At 36.0% G+C, this 23,685-nt stretch overlaps 1 protein-coding gene across 1 annotated transcript in view; it reads right to left on the bottom strand.

Annotated features, from left to right (window-relative positions):
* The window catches only part of TAF15 (TAF15 RNA polymerase II, TATA box binding protein (TBP)-associated factor, 68kDa), a 30,013-nt gene that overhangs the window by 6,000 nt on the left and 328 nt on the right, over positions 1-23,685 (bottom strand). The window contains exons 2-10 of the mRNA XM_010861511.1: positions 16,812-16,851; positions 15,214-15,265; positions 15,047-15,131; positions 14,862-14,964; positions 12,566-12,759; positions 11,192-11,312; positions 2,851-2,885; positions 2,214-2,246; positions 816-925 (exon numbers count right to left, since the gene is read on the bottom strand). Of these exons, the coding sequence (XP_010859813.1) occupies positions 816-925; positions 2,214-2,246; positions 2,851-2,885; positions 11,192-11,312; positions 12,566-12,759; positions 14,862-14,964; positions 15,047-15,131; positions 15,214-15,265; positions 16,812-16,851 (773 nt within the window). The remainder of the gene's footprint in view (positions 1-815; positions 926-2,213; positions 2,247-2,850; positions 2,886-11,191; positions 11,313-12,565; positions 12,760-14,861; positions 14,965-15,046; positions 15,132-15,213; positions 15,266-16,811; positions 16,852-23,685) is intronic.

Genomic DNA, 23,685 nt, shown 5'->3' with positions numbered 1-23,685 from the left:
TTCCTCAAACCCACAAAGAAATAAACATAATGCTTCATATAAACATTTACCTTGTAAAACTAAAAAAAAAAAAAAAAAAACCAAGAAGAACGTTCACCAAGCAAATAAATTACCAATAAGGCGTACACACTGGATTTGGCTGAGAAGGGAGTGGAAGACAAGAATTTTTACTTTTCAAAACTATGATAATTTTTTTAACATATTTAATGTGTTAATTTCTTAAGAAATGTCTGCTCTCCAAGAGGCGGAAAAAAAATTCAAGTAATTTCATAGACACCCAAAAAAACCTGATTTCAGGCAAATGCTATAATCTACTAACACTGCTCTAAATGCCGCTTTCTAGTTGAAGATGAAAATTTATTAATGAAACAGTGCACAAGACGCTTAAGTACAATAAAGTTATGAAATAAGGCATTATTATATTGGGCAAATATATAGCAGACATTAAATACCAACATAAAAAGTTGTTTGTAATAACTTGGGTTTTCATATGTTGTTATTTCAGAATATAAAAATGTTCACACAATTTCATTTGGTTCTCACAATTTTAGGAGGTAGGCAGAGACTATGTTTAGAGTACTAAGACTGAAAACCAAAGCTGTGGAAGGCTGCGGAAAGGTAAACACAAAGCAAGGAATAAAATCTTTATGCATTTAGCAAATTTACCAAAGGCCTACAGCCAGGGGTGAACACATGCATCAGGGAATTTTAAGAGACAAGTGATACTGGAGTGTGGACTTCTTACATTATTTATGTATCTTAACCAGAATGTTAATAATTATGAGATTTGCAACATAAGCCAACTTCTAACTCACCTTGATGATTCCTATTTGTTTAAAGAACTCCCCCACTTGATCTGTAGACACACCCTCCCCAAGTCCTTGTACAAAGATTGTGTTGTTATCTGAATTATCAGATTCTGAATCTAAAGGAAAAAAAATATATATGATTAATTTTATATACTGCTTAGGTTTAACTATATCCTGTTTAGTAACCAAGAACAGTAATTTATTGTCCAATATTCAACTATTTCTATGACCAAAAGGAAGAGGGACCAATACAGGAAACCTCTTATGATAAACATACAAAGTGGTCACAGTAATTGTTTGGTAGGTCAATTCTTACAACTAAACTTCATGAAAAGTGGCTCAAGTCCACACTTTGAAGATCTTATAAATCTTACTCTTCAAATTCAGATACAGGACTCAAGCTCAGGAAGAGATGAAGAAAGTCAGTATAAAGTAGCATTCCTTTCTTCGGAGGGCTTTAATTCTTTCTGGCTAATCAATACTTTTAAGGCTTTCTGGTAGAAATTCCCCGAATCTGACACTCTGGACTTCCAAGCAAGCCAGCAGAATTGCTCACTTCCCATTCACTATAATAAGCTTTATATATACCAGAGGGTATAAATAAGAGGCAAATGATACTGGAGTGTGGACTTCTTACGTAATCTATGTACCTTAACCAGAATATGTTAATACTCATGAGATAATTAGGGGCACCATGACACACACCTTACCTTACTCACATACTTTTGGATTAGTACAACAAAGTAAGAAAGATGTACAAAAATTCAGTCCATCAAGAGATAATTCAGAAACTGACATCCACATAGAGTACTTTAGCATCTTAATAAAAACCAAGTTCTGATTTCAATATATATTAAAAATTTTTAACTCAAATTTTTAATAATATCTAAATCATAACTTTCAAAAGGCTCCAGGTAGCCATGAACCTCATTTGAAAATAAAAAGGCATGTGAAATTAGGGACCTCTGCGCAGAATAAGACAACTCTCTCATATATGATTTCAGGTTTCTTAGGCCCATTAAGCAGACTATTAATCCAACATATTTTCTTCAACACAGCTATTCTACTTCTAATTCCCCAATGATACGAATCCTCTTGTACCTGATTTATAGTCATTAAATAAATAATGCTAATGAGCAACACAAAATCAAGTGTTTCTTCACAAAAGCAAGAGGAGGGAGTAGCGGAAAGCACAAACAGTGATTTTCCTCAGCAAACTTTCCAAACCCCTTGAATTTTTCTTGCTGGAACATCTTTAAAAGGGAAGCTTCCTGGTTCTGGCAATACTATCAAGTCAAATCTTCCTCCTGTCCTAACTCTTCCAAACACACATATTCTTCCTTTGAAAAAATGGAAAACTAAGATTTCCTTAATGGCAAAGTCACAAACTATTATAAACCTTACCAGCATCTGGTCTGGGTCCATAATCCCTGTGACCTAAGGGAAAAGAAAAGAGAAAGAAAAAGAAAGCTATTTAAGGCGACTCATTAGAAATCATTTAAAACAGTAATAATAACCAAGGCATGAAAAGTCAATACTTTCAAAATCCTTGTAAGTAACCATCACAGATTTACAAAGTAAATATATAAACTAAGTTTTATTAAAAGTTTAAGAAATCAAGATGAATGTCAATATTCCCTTAAACTTGTCCCAGACGGCACCAGCCACTTTGGCGTTATGCTAGTATCACTTTTGTTAAGCTCTGATTGTGAAGGCTGATTGGAAAACCCTAGTAATTTTAAAACACCATGTCAGCTACCTTTATTAAAAAACGTTATTGACAAAATCCAGTGACGGTCTCATTCATTGGTCACCACAGACTCTCATGCAAATTCACTGTGTAGAAACCCATTGGACTATTTGAGATCAACTTTGTCTTTTTAATATTTTGAGATAAATATGTATATAACTTTTTAAAGCACACAACACACACCAGCCTCAACAGAATAAGAAAGGGCTTAGACTACGTCTGCGGGATATTGGTGGCTTTTAGATTTATATAGCATTTCCACTGAAACATTTTGGGATACTCAGCACTTACCACCAAAATTTTTGAAGCCACCGCGGTCACCACCACTGCAGAGGAAAAATTGAAGAAATGATTTCTTCCTTAAGTCTCTAATGTGCTGAGCCCTGGGCTCAATCTACACTTAACTGTCTCAAGTAGAGTGCCCAGGAAACAGTAGCACCTCTAACTTTCCAGTAAATTTCATTTCATAGACTTCAAAATGTTGTTTTCACCTAAATGTTTTCCCAAGGATCTATTTCCACAAGGGTGCCTTTTCAAGAGCATTACAGAACATATCTAATATACTCTTACTTTAAAATCTTCCCAACCCCAAGCCAAAGGGATACTATTCAAATCAACTTAAACTGAAGACACAACAGGAAGAATGCTAAACTAGAGCAAACATTCTTTCCAAGGGGATATTTTTGTTAAATATGAGAAAAAGGAAAAGGCCTAGAAGAATAAAAAGCAAGGTTAAAATTTTGACAGAATGGGAGAGGAAAAAGCTTGAGCACTATGTTCTACTGTGATATCAAACAGTGGGTTTTATGAGATGAGGGAAAAAGCGAGGTACAAATACACACAAAAGTGAGACTGAATGAAAGCAGTCTTAAAAATTCAAATCATTCAGATACCTAGCAAAATGAGCTAGCAGAAAGTATAACTTTAAATTGGCATATGCTAGATCTCATCACAGAACTGCTGAAATTCAAGCCAACCCATGCTCTGCACACCAATCAGGAGACTGTCAGAGACAGAATGCTACACACTCCACAAGAAATGACTTTAACTGGCAATTTCCACTGCCATTAAGTCAATGCCCCTTGTGTGCATAGCTTTATATAAGAAGTTCTCTTATCAAGGAACTCTTTAAATACTCATACATTAAAAGTCTGTTTCTCTTAACTGAACCATATTATCTTCTAAGATTCATGTGCTGATATGGACATAAAAATAATCAACAAGTTTTCAGATAGTGATACCTAATTTTCTACTACTACTCATCTTCTACTATAACCCAAGAAACTATTCCAATGTACTGCTGCTAAGTCGCTTCAGTCGTGTCCGACTCTGTGCAACCCCATAGACAGCAGCCCACCAGGCTCCCCCGTCCCTGGGATTCTCCAGGCAAGAACACTGGAGTGGGTTGCCATTTCCTTCTCCAATGTACTAATGTCCCTTTAATAATAACTCTGCCATCAAGATGGGTTTTCTGAGCCATCCTGAGAAAAATCCTCTGAATAAATGAGAAAGAATTTTTTAAGTCTATTCTAACTACCTTGATGTTAAAAAAAAAAAATTTCCCTTGAAACTGGTATACAGTTATAGACACAAGCATCTCAATTTGCTATTAATTTTTATTTGATACCCAGGAAATCTAAAAAGGAGAATAAGCCTATTTCAAGGCTATGCAGACAAAGAGAAGCTCAGGTCTTTCAAGTACATAGTTTCCTGTTGAGTATCTAAGACCTCTCTTTCAGAACATTACCCAAGCCCTCCCATCAACCCATACTTCTAAATGGCCTTTTTTTATCACTGCTTAACTCTTTAGGGAAAGGAAGCCAGAGTTCTGAGATTAAACTGCTAAAAATCTTATTAGAAACAAGATACCTCAGATTTCTTCAAAGATGATCATATGATCATTAGAAATGATGATAAAAGAAGTAGTGAAAATATAAAGCCCATATTCCTATGTCAGGACATTAAAATACCCAGAATAAAGTTGTTGTTGTTTTTTTTAAATAGAAATTTTTCACAACTAAGTGCTGGAAGAGATACCACTGAATTATTTTGCTGTCACCTTAACCAAGAATCAAACTGTTCATATCTGGCTGCAATGGGGGGAAAATACACAATTTCATACATCATCTAGTTCCTGGAATATCTATTCTGGCCAGCAATACAACTTTGAACAAATAAGAAGGGGAAAAAAAAAAGGACATACTCCCTGTAAAATATAAAGGGATATAAAATAAATATCTGAATAGGTTTATAATCTCCTATTCCTCCATATAATAATATTTTAACTTAAGTCATCATTACTGAGCACTTTGAAAATTCAACAGCTGAACACTTCAAACACAGTATATTAAATAAGTACCAGTCTTCAAATTAAGAGACTCAAGATATATAGTCTTAACTATCACTAATCAATCTTGAAAACATAGATCAGTCAGTAATTCTCCCTTGGCTTCTGTTTTCTCTTTCACAAAATAAGGGTCTACACCAGGGATCCCCAACCAGTACCTCCTGTCAGATTAGCAGCAGCATTAGATTAGAAATAAAGTACACAATAAATGTAATGTACTTCAATCATCCCCAAACCATCCCCCTAATCCTCAGTCCACAGAAAAATTGTCCTCCATGAAGTCAGTCCCTGGTACCAAAAAGGTTAGGGATTGCTGGTCTCCATCCTTACTATCTGAAAGGTGGTCTATAGAATAGCAACAAAGGCAGAGCCTAGAAGTGTCTCAGAAAAGCAAGCACACCCAGACCTACTGAATCAGAATCTACATTTTAGTAAGATCCCCAAGGAGTTCGTATGTATATTACAGTTAGTGAAGCACTTGTCTAGATAATCTATGATTTTATGTGGGGCTTTCTTTCAATTTCCAGTATTTCAACACTTTTCTTTCCTTATTAAGAAAGTTCAATTAATTACAGTTCCTTACCAGGAAACACTGTATTAAATACAGTAAACAAACCTCAAATAGTACCACTACCAAATCAGTTAACAGAAGACGGGCCTTTGGTTACGAATCTTTCTTTCAAATCTTCAGTCAAGTTACAAGTCCCTTTTCTATAAACTAAGCTAAGGCCTCACTAGCAAATTAAGACATGAAGGCATATGAACATCTGAGTCAAGGTGTTTGCCACAACAAATTTTTTCTCTTCCCACGAAAAGCAAAACTGTACACACAAAGAATTCCTGAAGAATGTTTTAAAGTAAAGAAGTAGAGGTATTTACTAGAGACACAATATAACCATACTCAAATTTATGACTGAGTGTCCCCTGCATAAGAAAATCAACTGTATATTCTTGACTCAACTACAGAAATCGTTGTCCCAGGTTCAAAATGATGAGAAGTCTACTCAAGGGTAGACTGAGGGTTCCTTCACTGTTACAGCATTACATACTTAGAGAAGACAATCAGATTTAATTTCAGGTGCTTGTCAAGAAAGAAAATGTTCTTCGACAGAATCTCTATTTCCAAAATTTAATTTTTAAAACTCCAAATATATCTATATTCAAGGACTAAAACTTCCAAAAGTAACAGGGGAATCCAGGAATTTTTATTCTCAGAAAACTCAATACCGAGAGAGAAAAAGCAACATAGCTAAAGTTGAAAAAGATTAGTTCTTAAAAAAACTATGTTTGATTTTTCATACCAGTAGTCCAGAATGTAATTTTTTGGATATGAAGACCAACATTCAGTTCAGTTTAGTTGCTCAGTTGTGTCTGAATCTTTGTGACCCCATGGACTGCAGCACGCCAGACTAATATTAATTCCAAACATAAATGACTCAAGTGGATTTAGATCCCATTTCTCAACAGTAGCTCTATTTGTTCTTCTTTTTTAAGATCTTTTTGATGTGGACCATTTTAAAAATCTTTTTTGTTTCTGTTTTGTTTTGGCTTCTCAGTCACAAGGCATGTGGGATCTTTGCTCCCCAACCAGAGATGAACTTGTACCACCTACATTGGAAGGAGAAGTCCTAACCACTGAACCACAGGGAAGTTTCAGTATTTATGTTCTATTTCCTCCCATTCCATATAGGTGTGGTAAAAAGGCTTTCTGGATTCAGTACTTATCAACATTTCAGAAGACCAAGAATCTATCATTCTAGAGCTGCACTGTCCAATACAGCATTTATTAGCTATATGCAGCTGTTTGTTGATCTTCTGAAATATGGAGAACCTAAACTGACATGTACTCTAAACGTAAAATACAAAATGGATTTCGAAGTCTTCATATGAAAAAAAGAATGTGCAATATCTCAATTTCTATACTAATAACATGATAAAATATTTTTGATATATTAGAATAAAATTTATTATTAAAATTAACTTATTTTTTTAATGTAGCTACTAAAAAATTTTAAATTACATCTGTAGCTCACTGCTGACCCGCATTATATTTCTATTGGGCAGCACTGTCTGGACTATCACTAGCACACATGCACATTTCCAAGCAAGCTATTCAAAAACTCTTTTAAGAACATTCACAATTCAAGATAACTTTTTGAGACTTGAGATGTTAAAGCCTAAAAAACTACTTAATGTGATGACATACTAATAATGGAAAATGATTATCTAGTTTTAGTAATTTTACAATGCATTCACTGCAATGATAAAGTTAAAAACACTGAGAAAAATTATGGCTTTAAGCTTCTAGTACACTAGAAGGTCAGTGGCATTTTATGTGGTTGGTGCAAAAATAATTGTGGTTTTGCATTGTTGAACTTTGCTATTTGATACTGTAATACACTCAAATAAATGTGATTATGTGACTTATTATTTGATGTCTATTTTACATTTATTTTAGACTAGGGAAATGATGTTAGGCAAAAGGCAAGTTCGGGCAATTTTCTTATTCAAAATGTGTCATAAAGCAGCAGAGACAACGCACGACATCAACAATGCATGTGGCCCAGGAATTGCTAATGAACACATTAGTGCAGAGGTGGTCAAGATGTTTTGCAAAGGAAATGAGAGCCTTGAAGATGAGACGTGTGTGGCTGGCTATCAGAAGTCGACAACGACCAACTGCGAGGATCATCGAAGCTGATCCTCTTCCAACTACATGAGAAGTTGCTGAAGAACTCAGTGTTGACCATTCTATGATTACTAGGCAGTTGAAGCAAACTGGAAAGGTGAAAAAGCTTGATAAGTGGATGCCTCATAAGCTGACTGCAAATCAAAAAAATCATTTTGAAGTGTCATCATCTCTTACACAACAACAAACCATTTCTCAATGCAATTGTGAATTATGACAAACAGTGGATTTTATATGACAACTGGTGACAACCAGTTCAGTAGATGGACTGAGAAATAGCTTCAAAGCACTTCCCAGGTCAAACTTGGACCAAAACAGGGCCATGGTCGCTATCTGGTAGCCTGCTGACCATCTGATCCACTGCAGCTTTCTGAATCCCAGCAAAACCGTTACATCTGAGAAGTATGCCCAGCAAATTGATTGCACCAAAAACTGCAATGCCTGCAGCTGGCATTGGTCAACAGAAAGGGCCCAACCACACACCATACAACCAACGCTTCAAAAGTTGAATGAATTAGGCAACAAAGTTTTGCCTTATTTGCCACATTCTCCTGACCTCCTGCCAATCAACTACCACTTCTTCAAGCATCTCCACAACTTTTTGCAGGGAAAATGCTTCCATAACCAGTAGAAGGCAGAAAATGCTTTCCAAACTTTCATCGAATCCGGAAGCATGGATTTTTATGCTACAGGAATAAACAAACTTATCTGTCGTTGGCCAAAATGGTTGATTATAACAGCTTCTACTGGTGTCAAAAGATGTGTTTGAACCTAGTTATAATGATTTGAAATTCAGTTCAAAACCGCAATTACATTTGCACCAACTTAATAGATGACAATTAGAAATTCAATCTTTTTTGCTGCAAGTGCTTTTCCAAAGAAAAACATTGTTTCCTATAGTCTTCACATGTTTCTCTTTGGTAACTGGAAAGCTCACAGATGTCTTTGGTCCGAATTCTTTCTGCAGTCAAGCAACAACCTGAGTCTTAAGAATGTCCCATCCTTTACCACCCATCCCACCTTCACCAGCAAACTGTGCCCCTTCTTCTTTAATTATAAACCCAACTAATGTCAGATATTCTTCAAACAGCCCTGAAAGGATATTTTCAATTTTGCTATTTTTAAATAAGATGATTACAAACACAAATGGGAGTGTTAATGAAGACTAACGTAAGATGTTTGGGTATTTTGGTACTTAAATGTAAAACCAAGTACAGGAAAGCAAGCCCTGAAACTGGGCCTTTTTTTTTTTTTTTAATACTTTACTCCTGTAAGTAAGCTAAAAAATCACATCCTGAACAAGATATTGTGACACATGAAAATTATATGAACTTCGTATTTCAGTACCCATAAACTAAGTTTTATTGGAAGAAAACCATGTTTATTCATTTATATGTCTATAGCTGCTCTGGTGCTACAAGAGCAGAGCTGAGCAACTGCAACAGAAAACATGTGGCCTGCAAAGCCTAAATTACTTACTATGTGGCCTCTCACTGAAGGCTGCCAATCCAGTATAGAAAGTAAACATAAGCAACTACATAAATTTCTTAAAAAGGTCTTTTATGTACATTCCATTTACTAGTGGGGTGGGAAGGGGAGTAGAGGGGGAGGGAGGGAGTGTATGTATATATATAGACATCAACTGGGCAAAACCCCTCCCCACCCCCAAATTCTACCCTGACCTGAACCAGACATTTTGACCTAATATATATTGGGCTTGTCTATAAGATTTTGTTTGAAGAGCTTCTAAGGTTAAATAAAATTTTTGAAAATCAAAAATTTAGCTCATGATTCAATATCTGGGTCAAAAATTATACTGAAATATGTTGCCAAGGAGTTATCAAAGTGCTTAAAACATCGGGGTTGGTTAAGCTATGGATCTTTCCTCCTTTATCAGGAAAAGTCCTTCAACTCTTTGATTCTAAGATAAGTCATCTACCAAAGTTGAAAACATATTTTTAACGACTTCCCTACTCTCCTCCTTCTAAAAAGTGGGATTCTACTATTTTCAGACAGACATAATTTAACAGGTAATCTATACATATAATTATAACCTCCTTATGAAAATTAACCTTATGATATACTATAAAACATATAGCATCCCAAGGCAGCTAATTGTCTAAAACAGGGGTTCCCAACCTCCAGGATCTAATGCCTGATGATATTAAGTGAAGCTGATGTAATAATAATAGAAATAAAGTGCACAATAAATGTAAAACACTTGAATCATCCCAAAAGCATCCCCCTCCAATCCCACTCTGTGGAAAAATTGTCCTCCACAATACCAGTTTCTGGTGCCAAAGGTTGGGGACCTCTGATCTAAAACATACTACCTGGAAAAGCACATAACCTGTTAGTTATCCTGTCTGAGATGCTGTTTGAGGGGTGGAAGCTATGGATAGAGAGTAAGCACTGTATCCCCGTACACTGTTCACTTATATCCACATGATGATACACTATCCTCTTGGATAACGAAGAGGCATACAACAGAGTTGCTCTACCTTAATACATTGACTTTGGCTATTAATCAAAACTTTTAATGTTCAAGTCTTATAAATGTTTTTCAAATATGTTTAGACTTTAGATTTGTTAGATCAAAGCACTGCACACTAAACAGAAAGTCAGTGAGATAGAATTCCTGGCTCAGTTGAAAAATTAACAGTGCTATATGTAACTGATTCTCTCAGGTTACCTCAGGGAACAGATACTCACTCAGTCCCTAAGAAGCAAAAGAGTACTGAGGTATTATTGCCAGTTAACATGCTGCTGACAATTTCAATTCCCAAAGAACACAAATTATCCTTCAATCCTATATATTTTATACATGAAATTTGCAATGTACAAATTTCATCTGAGGACAGTAAGTGCCAACTATTTTTTCATTCCTGTTTTTAGAGCAAAAGTGCTAAATTTACAGATATACTTGAAAGTAATTTTAAAACCAGCTTTCATAACATATGCCATAAGTAAATACCAAAACCTGGTAAAACAATAAAAAAAAAAGGAAAGCTGAATTAAAAAGTCACTCCTTTTCCACAGCTTAGTCTAGACAAAATACACAATGGTACATGACATTGTACTATTTCAGTAATTATTTACTTAAAAATAGGAACAAAACAGTTCAGTTACATACAATCTTTCTCTCCTCTGCCAACCTCAACTTTATACTCTGCTATTGCTTCCTAATATTTTCCCATCCCAAGGGGATTCAAGATTAAAGAACAGCCTATCTTCCAATCTAGAATTCTAAACTTACCTTTTATTTTCTACAGACTGAAACACTTGGATTTCCCAGAGTCATCTTTTAAATGAGTTTAGAGTCTATAGCTCTGGCATGAAAAATATTGTTAAGTGGTTTAACCACATTATAATAGGGGACTTTTCTCCACTGGTTTTAATACCACAAAAATTAACTGCTAAGAAAATCTATTTTGAGGTAATTTATGTGACATCTTAACACTGAAAATAAAATTTGAATTTCTGTCCTCTTGTCTAGAACATCTCTTTTTTAGGCATCTTAACAAAATCAGATGATGGAATCAAACCAGCTTAAAAAAAAAAAAAAAAAATGTAGGCATCTGTACCTAAAAACTTACCTTGATCCTGTCATAGGACCTCTTCCATCCTTGTCATATCCCCCACGCCCTCTACCTCCTCCCTGTGACCCGCCATATCCTCTATTATCTTCTCCATACCTACTCACATCACGACGGTCATCTACAGAAAAGAAAATTAACACAAACATACATGAGTAACTTGAAATTTCTGACAAAGGCTTTCCACAACACAATCCTAAATGGCTCTTTAAATCACCTGTGACCTTTAGAAAATGGTACCTGTGCACAAAACTCAAATGCAAGTCACCGTAACACAATCTGGAATTAAATGTATGAGAATTATACCTGTGTCAAATCCCATTCTACCAAAGTTAGCCAGCAAAACGGTGACATAGTTAACACATTTTGATGTGATGGTAAAACGAAATAGTTTACGTACATTAGGTACAGAACCCTAGTTAATTAAAAGAACACCCTAATCTTAAAAGCTACTTTTTTTCAAGTCAAAAAAATCTGAATGTAAATAAAACACAGATAGGGAATAACCAGATTTTCAAACTGAGAAATAGTAGTGAATATATGCACTGAATAAGGTATTTAGTGAATGAACTTTCTATTTTAATCAGTTGCTAAGTCATTCATTCAACTAGTCAACAAATATTTATTAAGCAGGTATAAAAATGAGTAAGGCAGGACCTTTGCCCTTGAAGCAATTCATTTTTATGGCTGGTCAGATTCTTCAATACCACAGTAAAGATAAAGTGGTATGATGTTAGAGAAGGTTAATATAGGGTCATAATTTTCTCAAATCACATACAGCACCACCACCAAAAAAAGAACTAATAGTGTGAACTTTCCTGTTGTGGTACACTGGTTAAGGTTCCGTGTTTCCACTGAGGGGGGAAAGGTTTCAATCCCTGGTTAGAAACCTAAGATTCCACATGCCTCATGGTGCAGTCAAAAAATACAAAATTTTCAAATTAAAACAAAAAAAAATGGCAGTAGCAGCACTGTCAACTGATCACTTTATTGAGACAACAAAGAAAATTTTTTAATTAGCCACCAAAAAAAAAAAACACCACGTGACCATTTGGAGTCTCCAAGAAGTTCAGAAATATCAATCTAAGAAACTAACTTTGATGGATATGAGAAAGAACATATGTTCAAGGTCACTCCAAATTTTTACAGTTGAAATCTATAATTTGTATTGGGTCTTTCAAAACAAAGTTCAATACACAAACAATTCTCTGAAGGTTAAAAAAAAAATAAGAGTGGCGGATTCATGTTATGTATGGCAAAACCAATACAATATTATAAAGTAATTAGCCTCCAATTAAAATAAATAAATTTATATTAAAAGAAAAGAAAAGAAAATACAACCAAAAAAATAAAAAAGAGGTCAGCATATCTCACCTTGTGTGTGGTGGCTGTAATTTTCCCTTTGTGAATGGTAGGACTGCTGGTTTTGATTATAGGAATCATGCTGCTGATCGTAATTTGACTGCTCATCATAAGAGCCTTGATGTTGATCATAGCCTGACTGCTGGTCATATGAATCTTGTTGACCATAGTCTGACTGGTCATATGAAGGTGCTCTTCCACCTTGGCTAAAACAGAGATCAACAACTTAAGTGACTTTACAGGACTGTTTACTGTAGTTAAACCAACTGAGTGATTGCTATAAGACCTCAACCACATTTACTACTCTTTTCTGGTGAGAATCATCTAGTTTTTGTATCTAGAGAATCTTATCACCAATGGAATGACTTTCAAACAATAATTCTACTATCACTGAAGAGGTGTCGCATTATGAGAAAAATCACACACTTTCGAAAACTATAGAGAAGAAAATCATATTTAATATTTTGGGGACTACTTTCTTATCTTTAGAACCTTATCATTAGTATACTCTTCTAAGCATAGTATACTCTTCTAATCATATCGGAGAAGGCAATGGCACCCCACTCCAGTACTCTTGCCTGGAAAATCCCATGGATGGAGGAGCCTGGTGGGCTGCAGTCCATAGGGTTGCTAAGAGTCAGACACGACGGAGCAACTTCACTTTCTCTTTTCACCTTCATGCATTGGAGAAGGAAATGGCAACCCACTCCAGTGTTCTTGCCTGGAAAATCCCAGGGATGGGAGCACCTGGTGGGCTGCCGTCTATGGTGTCGCACAGAGTCAGACATGACTGAAGCGACTTAGCAGCAGTAGCAGCAGCAGCAGCAAGCATGTCCAATAGTACAAAATATTGCTATTAGAAACTAGCAATTAAATCAAATTTTTAGTCTGCTGAGTAGAAGGAACTTGCTTTGTGATGCCACTTTTTAACTGAAAAGAAGTCTAAGTATCAAAGAAAACTGCTTTATTATCTCTGGCAATTAAAAAAAAGATTCTAAGCAGGTTCTGAGCAATATGGTTATTAATTACCTGCTCTCAGGATGGGAGTGTTCATTGGATTTGAGTTCTAATGTTTTGAGTTACTTTAAAAAAAAAGGGGAGGGGGGGGAGTGGGAACAAAAATGGCCTCCTATCTTAACAGTCACATCTTATTCTGCATCAAGTGATCAAAACACCTAATAAAGATCAGTATGTTCCCCAACTCCCTATCCAAAGCACATGACAACAATGGTCAAGAATCCTAGAATGTCCTTGAGAATGATTTAAACCAAATCTAACATTTCTCTTTGGTCCACACTTAGATGTCTCATTTCCAAAAATGTATCCTTATAAAAAGATTCTCCTTAAATTTAAAACTAACCAATAGGACCTGAAGAACCTGCTAACGTAACATGCTTTTGGGAATAGTATTCCCTATGCCTGTATTCCATTTCTACTTTTCAAAGCACTCTCCTATCTATTAAGACTGATAAATGTGATCTCATAAATCTTTTCCTAATTTCTTCCCCAATGCTTTTATTTAACTGAATTTCACTTATAATAATTTCTTTTGAATAATTTCTTTCCTGCAGAGATAAAAAAATACTAGTGACCTCAATTTCTATCTCACTTTTTAGCTGTGTAACCTGGAAGGCTATATAATCTTAACAACTTCTCTTCACTTTTGATAATTACTGGTACTATCTCATAGTGCATTCCCAATTACATTAGGGAATGCAAAAGCATTTCACAAACTGTAAAGCACAGTAAAAAAAAGTTGCTATTATTAAAATTAATAACAAGGACAGGCCCCTCAAATCCAAAAATTACTAAAAAAAAAAAAAAAAAGACCTGTAAAATTGCTAATATTCACCTACCTATATTAACAATTAAAACATTTTTTAACGTATCTGAAATATGTGGATAGTTTTTGGCACTTTTTCTTTAATATTTTTGTCCCTGAAAAGGTAAGACATTAAAATGGTTAAAAAATAAAATTGAAATAAAAAGTAAACATTGGTAAGTAAACACAGGCAGCTTTTTTATTTCATCTCAGGCATAAAGCAGAGGTCCAAATTTTACTTTTTAACATTTAAATCACGTGCATTCATTTAGAGCTGAACTAATTTTATAAGTAACACATGAAAAGAACAAAATATCAACTGACAATTTCCACATTCTTTATAACACAAAACTATGAAATTCATACTTCATCTACACTTTTCTGAAAAAAATGTTTAAAGCAAGGACTTTTTGGTGAAAACTGTTTAACACCCAAAGTGTTCTTTTCACTTCCCAACACCACCTCAGCATTCTACTGTTTCCTTACCCTCCTGATGATTCCACATTTTGCTGTCCCTGGTTATTGTAAGACTGCTGGCTGTATGAGCTCTGCTTTTGATTCTCATAACCACTGTAGGACTGTGAATAACCTAAAGATTGAATGGATACACATTTAGGAAAGGTTCTGATTTTTTAACTTCTAAAACAGTAAATTTAACAAATCAGTCCAACCTGATTGGCTTTGTCCATAACTGGAGTAGCCGCTATAGTTCTGTCCATATGAAGACTCAGTAGTTTGTCCATAGCCAGAATAGCTCTGAAATTTAGATAAATACAAGTTTCATTGCATATTTAAGATTAAAACTATTTATAAAGAACTCAATTTATATTTAACCTACTTGTGGTGCTTGTCCATAACCTTGGCTGCTTTGATTTCCATAGGTAGAATAACTGTAAAAGAAAGACGTACTACTTGAAAGATACGTGCTAGAATTTAAAAGCTTAAAGAACTCTATCCTTGTTTTCAACTTTCAACTCAAATACAAGCTTTTTTCCTGAAAAATGGTCAATCTGCCTACCTCTTAGGGTCTAAATTGAAAGGTGGTAACCAAAGACTGTCAAAAGCATAAATGAAGTCGTTCCGAGACCTCTTGAATGTCAATCACCAGAAGTTTTGCTTTGACAATCTCCCACAAAAAAAACTTCACCACACCTAAGACCCAACGCTGCCCAAGATAAAAATAAATAAAAATACACTTATTGTGCAAAAAAAAAAAAAAAAACTTTACCACCAGAGCTAAAAAATCCCAAGAGAATTATGCTTGGGTAGGTGGGAGGCTGGGGATAGAGAGGAATGACTACATGGTAGCAAGACCCATAAATATGTACAGTGAAAAAAAAAAACAAACTCTAAGTTAGAGCTTCAATCAATTTAACTGTGCTCTGACAGATTAATTTCTTCCTACCATTTACCTTAACTTGCCTCTAAGATCCTAGAAGAGCCACAGTGTGGCACTAAATGTCCAGTTTTTAGTGCCTCAGTAATAAAAGTATGTACATCTTCAGACCACTATCACAGAGTAAAAGTGTATTGTACCCTCAGTGGTACATCACAGCCTGGCATAGTTTTTGACTGAATGAAAACATGTAGCTTCCTCAGATCTGAACTTTAATGTTATTGTATATAAGCTTTAACAAGTCAGAAATAAACTTTCTGAATATATGCCAAAGGAAAATAAAAACACCTGCCAAATAAATTATTAGTTTAGAGCTATCAAGTACTAAAAGAATTTAACTTTATAAAATATATTTCATTGAATAAACATTTGCCAGTTGCCTACTACAAGGGTCTATCCTATGAGAATAAAAAAGTCAAATCAGTTTTGTTTTCATTAAGCTTAAAACTTGATGACAGATGATATCTGAGAAGCTCTCCTGAAAATCTCACACTGACCTGCAAAACATTTATAGTATGAGCTGAAGGCTGTATTTCTAGTAAGCAAGAGAATCCTACTACATGTGAATGTATTCACATAAAAACAGACTTTTTATTGTGAGCATGGCAAGGAGCCTTTTAAAAATACCAAACACTTCTATCATAGCACTTCAAGAAAATCCACTCCAGAAACATGTTAGCATAATGTATACATCCAAAAAATGTTTTTTCTAAGAAGCTGTTATAGTTCAACTGCTTAAATCCTTTTAATAATGATTTCTGCTGAAAACTTTCTTAAAGAAAACAATCTTTACAATACCTGTGAGATTTGTTTTAATCTCTAGGGGGCATCTATATTTACTGATTCAAACAGCCTTTTAAAAAAAGAAAAATATTTTATAGCACCTAGGTACCTAGGCCAACTCTTTCCCCTTAACAAGCTAATATTTAACTCTTTAAGACGTCAAGATACCAAATCTCAAGAGGGACACCTGACTAAATATATCTTTTTTTCTCAGTTCTACTCATTCATGGTATTATTGAAACGTGCATATACTTTACCTTTGCTGTTCACCCCCAGACTGACCGTAACTTCCAGAATCTAAAACACATAAAAAGAATGTTTAATCTTATTTAAAAGTAGGCTTCCTGCAAACGCTGACTTTAGCTCTTACAGATGAAATGTGATAAGAAAATATTATAAAAAGTAACTACAGAAAGGAAAACTAGAAGTTAAAAATATAGTGCAAGGAAAAATCTGTGTCAACAGTACTGGCTATTTACAGTAATATCTCTGAAAACAACCACTCTACAAATATGTCCTGATGTCACAAAAACCAAGTAAATAAATGAGAAACAATCAGTGAAAAATCCATCCTTTTAACAAAAACTCAAAAGCTCAAACTATACTATCTTTATATACAAAAAGACATCTGTTAAAACTAATCAGGATTAAAAAGAAAAGAAAATACACACTCTAAGAATATACACCATTCCCTTGGCTTGGACTGAACTGCTCTGGCTGTCAGTAGAAACAATAAGATCTCTGAAGACTTGGTAAAAAGCTAAGTCAGCTGTTTAACTCCAACTTCATCAAAGTTTTCAGGGACTTGGCCAATTAGTATATATCCACTGGGATTCTCCTCAGATTCAAATGAATGACCTAACTTTATTAGTGATGAGTAAGAGAAGAATTGGGGCTTCCCATGTGGCACAGTGGTCAAGAATCCACCTGCCAATGCAAGAGTTGCGGGTTAGACCCCTGGGTGGGGAAGATCCCTTGGAGAATGCAATGGCAACCCACTCTAGTACTCTTCCCTGGGAAATCAAATGGACAGAGAAGCCCGGTGGGCTACAGTCCACAGCATCATCACAGGAGTCGGACATGACTTAGCTACTAGAAAAGAGAAGACCTGGGCTTCCCTGGTGGCTAACCGAGGTGGAAAAAAATTGCACATCACTGCCCATAATACTCAGGTGGTGCTAGTGGTAAAGAACCTGCCTGCCAACGCAAGAGATGTTAAGAGACATGGGTTTGATCCCTAGCTCGGGAAAATCCCCTGGAGGAGGCATGGCAACCCACTCCAGTATTCTTGCCTGGAGAATTCAATGGACAGAGGAGCCGGGTGGGCTGCAGTCTACAGGGCTGTAAAGAGTTGAACATGACTGAAGTGACTTAGCATGCACAAGCCTGTAATAATAAAATGACTAGATGTGTAGCTAACAATCAAATAAGAAATATATGAAAAGAATATAGAATCTACCTGGATCATAAAAAGATTAGATGCATCTCAAAGACTAGATGTATCTAAAATACTAGATGCTTCTATCAAATGGCAAAGGAAATTAGTTTCAACCAATTCAGAAACTAAAAAGGATTACAGTGGAAGGACGGAGTGTACGAGTGAAACAAATATACAAACACTGGGGATATAAAGCTTTAGATTAAATTATATCCCAAGGCACTGATGTGGGTTCTCCCAGCAACAAAGTAGAGCCCAAGATCTTATTATACTTTGGCTCAGGCAAGAATTATAGAAGTACACAGCACACATGGTATACAACCCTAATCTATTAAGTATTAGAGCTTGTAACCCAGTCACTTCTGCTCTCTGAAAGTTTAACTATGACTTCTTTAGCTGGCTGACTTTAAAACTCTAGAACACAGAAATAAGCATATTGACCAACAAGTCTATCCCTTAGTATACTTGACTGAGAAAGTATAGATGATTTACATTCAGAGAAAATCAATTTATAAACTGTATGATAAAAAATAAATTCTAAGGCATTTCTAACAACTGCTCATTATTAAGTACTTGGCACTTGAGCCTTATATCTGGGCCCATGAATTATTCAGAAGTGCTTTTACTTCTAAGTGTACAGGGTTTTGTTACTCTTTGTGGTTCTAATTATATTCCATTGCAGCCAGAAAAAGGTATTTTCTCTATTCTGGGTATTTGTCAGGATTTTGCTTTTCCCCTTGGTAAATACTTTCACTTTCATAAATGCCCCCTATGTGCTTGAAAAGAACTGCATTTTCTAAATGTTCAAAGAATTCTGTAAGATGCTTGTTAATTCTATCATTCCTATTCCTACTGTTTCATCTACCTGATCTATTAATTACTCAGAGAAGTATGTTTAAACTTAAAATTCCCTGTCTCACTCTGTATTTGTCAACTTCTTCTCTTTTTTTTTGCTTCTACATTTTGAGGCTATACTGTCAGGCACAGAAAGGTACATATTTACACTTTCCTGGTGAATTTCCTTTTAACATTACATGAAGACTATCACTAATAATGTCCAAACTTTCTTTTGACTGGTAACTAAGCAATCTTCCTTTTGGTTGATGTTTGCCTGATTAGTCTTTCCTATCTCTATATTTCTTAACAGTTCTTATTCTGACGCTTTAGTGATCTTCCCTGGTGGCTCAGATGGTAAAGAATCTGCCTACAATGCAGAAGCTCATGGTTCGATCCCTGGGTTGGAAAGATCCCCTGGAGAAGGGAATGCTTACCCACTCCAGTATTCTTGCCTGCATAACCCCCTGGACAGAGGAGCCTGGCCAGCTAGTCCACAGGGTCGAGTCAGACATCACTGAGTGACTAACATTTTCACTTTTTGTATCATTTTTGAAAGCATAAATCTATATCAATTTTTCCCAATGTGGAAAATCTCTCAATTGATGTTTTCATATTTTCACTACTGTTACTATTTATTTATTACTACTAGCCTATACTGGACTCTCTACTTACCAGGGTCTTTTTTTCCCCAACTCCTCAACTTCCTTCTACTGGATTTTCCTCTCTTTCCCCCTCTACTGCTTTAGATGCTCAAATTCTGTTCTTGTAATAAGTTACAGCAGCAATAAGTTACCATTCATTAAAGATTATGTTCAATTTTAACATCCATTTTTGGCAAAGTTCAAAATGATCTTCAACCTCCACTAGAATATAAGAATTTTAATGTTAAAATGCCAATTACAGCCTTCATCTATTATTTTGCTTCCACATTTTTTCCCGTATCATTTGCTTCCACTGTAAAAACTCTATAAATGTAATCATTTTAATCTTCAAGATTCCATACAGTCAATACTTTTTATCTACTGCATTTATTTCCTCTATATTTTTTGCATCCTACCCCTCCCTTCTGGATTTCTTTTTATGCATTCCTTCAGTAAAGGCCTGAAAGTGGTACTGTCTTTTATTTGGATAAAAAATTCAAGGTCATACATTATTTTTCCTCTAAACTTCAAAGATCACTTCATTATTTAGCGGCTTCTTAAAACTTTTAAGAAATCTACCAATCTTACCATTTCCCTATTTCTTCCGATAGGTCTGTTACTGATATTTCATAAATCCGTAGTCTCACATTTATGTATCTGGGTATGAACTGACTTTTATGTCTCATGTTTGAGACTACTGCTTCTTGATCCATCAATTTTGGAAAATGCTCAACTATCAATTACCATTTTCTCCTTCTCAAACTCAGATGTATGTCAGAGCTTCCCAATCTACTTTCCATGTTTTTTTTTTAAACTTTCTGACTGCACTCCAGACCATGTGGGATCTTACCCGACAAGGGATCAAACCCACACCCTCTGCATTGGAAGCACCAAGTCTTAACCACGGGACCACCAGGGACAGTCCCTCCCATGTTTCTTAATCTCTCACTCTTCGTTTTAACCTTCTGAACTGAATCCTGGGTAATTATTAAACCCCATCTATTTTCTACCTCCCTAGTTATTTCTTCTGGCTAGGTCTATCTGCGATTCAACTTAGCCACTTTCTCCACCTCTAGAAGTTACACTTGGTTCTTTTTCAAATCTATGTTATCTTTTTCTCAAGTCTTGGTCTTAGGGCTGATTCTTTTTAAGTTTTTAATAATTTTAAACCTATAATACGCTTGCCCAAACCATCTAATTTGGGGTTCAAATGCCATTTGTCACTCTCATTTTGGTGAGCTGTTTCCCAGAATTCTGCAATGTATTACTGTGAACTGCAAGGTTTTCCCATAAAATTCCTAGTGACCCACACTCTGAAATTTCCTCAGAAAAGGTTTTCATTTGTTTCTACTAAGAACCCCAAGGTTATTATTGCCAGTCTAGAACCAACTTTTACATTAAATTTCTTGGCTTGAGATTTCCTGGACCTCATAACTAGTCTAAATATACGCTGAACTATAAAGGCCAGGTCCCAGGTTACAAATTCTTGGAAAAAGACTCAAGGCCCAGGTTTGTTATCTCCTATGCTGATACAAAGGTTTTTTCCTAGTTCATTCTTTCACTGAAGATACAGTATTTTAAACATCCAGGTTTTATGCAAGTCTCAGTTCCCACTACAAGGCTCTAAAGGTCTCAATATTTCATCTCCTGTGCTTAGTTACTTGAGCAATAAACTCCAACTCTCTGAATACTGTGACCTACACCCCCCTCTTCCGGGAACAGCAAGTTAGCTCTATGCCTACCATGCTGGCTTCTACTTCACTTCTGGCAGCAGAAGCCCACCCTTTGTTTTATGTTAAGTTCCCGCATTTTTAGTTATTTGTAGACAGAATATTTGCAAGTTATCTTAGTCTGCCATACTGCCAAAAAGTATCTTGACTTTGTAGCTTTTATATGTATAAGTGATATCAGATTTGACTTGTAACTTCAAAGGTGTCAACTAATATTTATCTGAGAGTCTGACTCACAATATTTACAATTCTGACTTAATTGTTGATTACGTACACACTTTATTTTACTAGATTTATAAATCTGTCTTGTCAGGCACCTAGAGTGGTTGAGTCAATTTACTAAATTTTTAAGTACAGTTTGGAATGTTTAACGGATTTACATAAACTGAATGTTATTAGTTGTTTAGGAGGGAGTCTGCTGTTAAATTTATTAACTTAAACATTCAAGAATAAGTGAAAAACATCATTCCTTTTTTATACCAAGTCAAAAGTATTATTTTAATACCCAAATTACAAAATGTACAAATATTATCTAACACTAAGTAGAACTTAATTCTAAATTTAGTTGACTTAATGTAGAAACAAGCAAATTATTAAATAGTTCTTTTTGACATGAAAGTCAATTTCAATATTAAAAACACTCAAATTACAAAACAACAAGGATGTGTACTGTCTTGGTGATTTTGAAGATCAGTATTAATGTATTAACCAGCTCACACACTATTATGACATACTGAAAATCATGGATTTTGCAAACAGTATACCTCTAAAATTTAATTTTCCATAAAAGCTATCCAGTCCTACAAAAATAAGCCACTGTTTTAAACCAATAATCACATTAAAAATAAGACAGGTCAGTAGTTCCTAATGAGAACTATATGCACTGAAATGGTAAATTTCTCCATGAAGGTAGGAGAATCATTTTTAAATCATAGAGAGGTTTCACACCCTCCTTAGAGTGTGTTTACATGTACTTCTGTGGAACTTTACCGAACTTCATTCCAAATTATGCACCTAATTAAATGTATCCCAACATCTACTTGGGGGTAAGAAATTACTTCTCACTTGAGCAAGAATTAAAGAGGTTAATTCTGTGCAATTAATACCCTCTTACAACAGGTAAATGCCTCTTTCCCCAAAAGATCTGACTTAACATCCATGTTAATCTAAGGAATGTTCTTCATTCCCAGGTCCAACCATTCTTGCTAACATGGTCTCCTTTTAGCCCGCTGCTTTCTTTTTGTCACACATTTCCACCCTTCTGCAAAACTGGATTACTTGGAGAAAAGGGATTGGTTTTTTTTTTTTTTACTATCAACAGGTTCTCCCTTGGGAAAAAAAAATGTAAAACACTCTGCCAGCAGTCATTTTCATCCCAATCACATGGCTTTCGGGTACGTGTTCTGCTTTTCCACCTCAATAGTAGTATCTAACTCTTGTGACGGTTTCTAGTTAAGTGGAAAGCTGAGTCTGTCTTTCTGTCTTTGCAGCCTGTGATGTACCCAACGACAGAGGACCCTGTGCGGCACCTAAGAGTGCTAAATCAAGGGCAGATCTGGGTTGGAGGGAGAATAGATATATGTGTATCTATGGCTGAGTCCCTTTGCTGTTCACCTGAAACTACCACAACATTGCTAATCGGCTATACGCCAATACAAAATAAAAAGTTTAAAGTCTGAATTAAAAAAAAAAAAAAGAGCAGATCCACCTCCCAGACTATATATTCTGCTTTAGCAGGATCTAAATGGGCTGTCCTGATGAGACCAAGGCCTGTCTCCTCCACACAACGAGTCGGGGGGCTGGGGCGGGGAGGCGGGGGGTCCCTGTATAATTTTAAGTGTATCATTTATCATTTGGTGGAAGACTGAGTTTCCTTTCGTTTGTCTGCTTCAACGTAAATGCAACAAGCATCTACACGAGCCCATTAATAATAGACAAAGCTCACTTTCAAGCTCGTGAGGAGACAACTTTAGAGGGTCTGAAAAGATGACAGAGGAGGGTGAACTGGAAGCTGAATTAGATGCAAACACCCCCAACTCGAATCCGGGAGGCTACTACATGAATGACGACATGTAGGATTTCGTGTCAGGCAACATCCTTTTAAAAAGGGCTCCCAGAGCATCAAGGCTCGCACCTGATGAATGGGTGAGTCAGGAAGGCCCAGCTCCACTTCACGGATGGGGAAACTGAGGGACGAGACGGCGAGACGACTGGCCTGAGGCCTCGCTGAAAGATCTGAGGCGAAGCGGAGAACCACAAGCACCGATTCTCTCCGGCTGATGCTCTAATCACGGGCTCCCCCCGCCCCTACGATGGCGTAGCGGCCTCCGCCCCCACCCAGATTCACACACCCTCCCCCGGGAGCCGCACGTCGCCTCAGGTTCCAAGGGCTGGGTCAAGAGACTGGGGGCTCGAGACGCTCCCGCCGAGACTTGCAGACGGAGAGCGTTGGGAGCGTGCGTCCCTTCAGTCCAACATGGCGGCG

This window comes from Bison bison, unplaced genomic scaffold (genome assembly GCF_000754665.1).
Source record: "Bison bison bison isolate TAMUID 2011002044 unplaced genomic scaffold, Bison_UMD1.0 scf7180017864472, whole genome shotgun sequence".
NCBI lineage: Eukaryota > Metazoa > Chordata > Mammalia > Artiodactyla > Bovidae > Bison > Bison bison.
The sequence above is the reverse complement of the archived record's forward strand: the minus strand, read 5'-3'. Positions and strand labels throughout refer to the sequence as shown.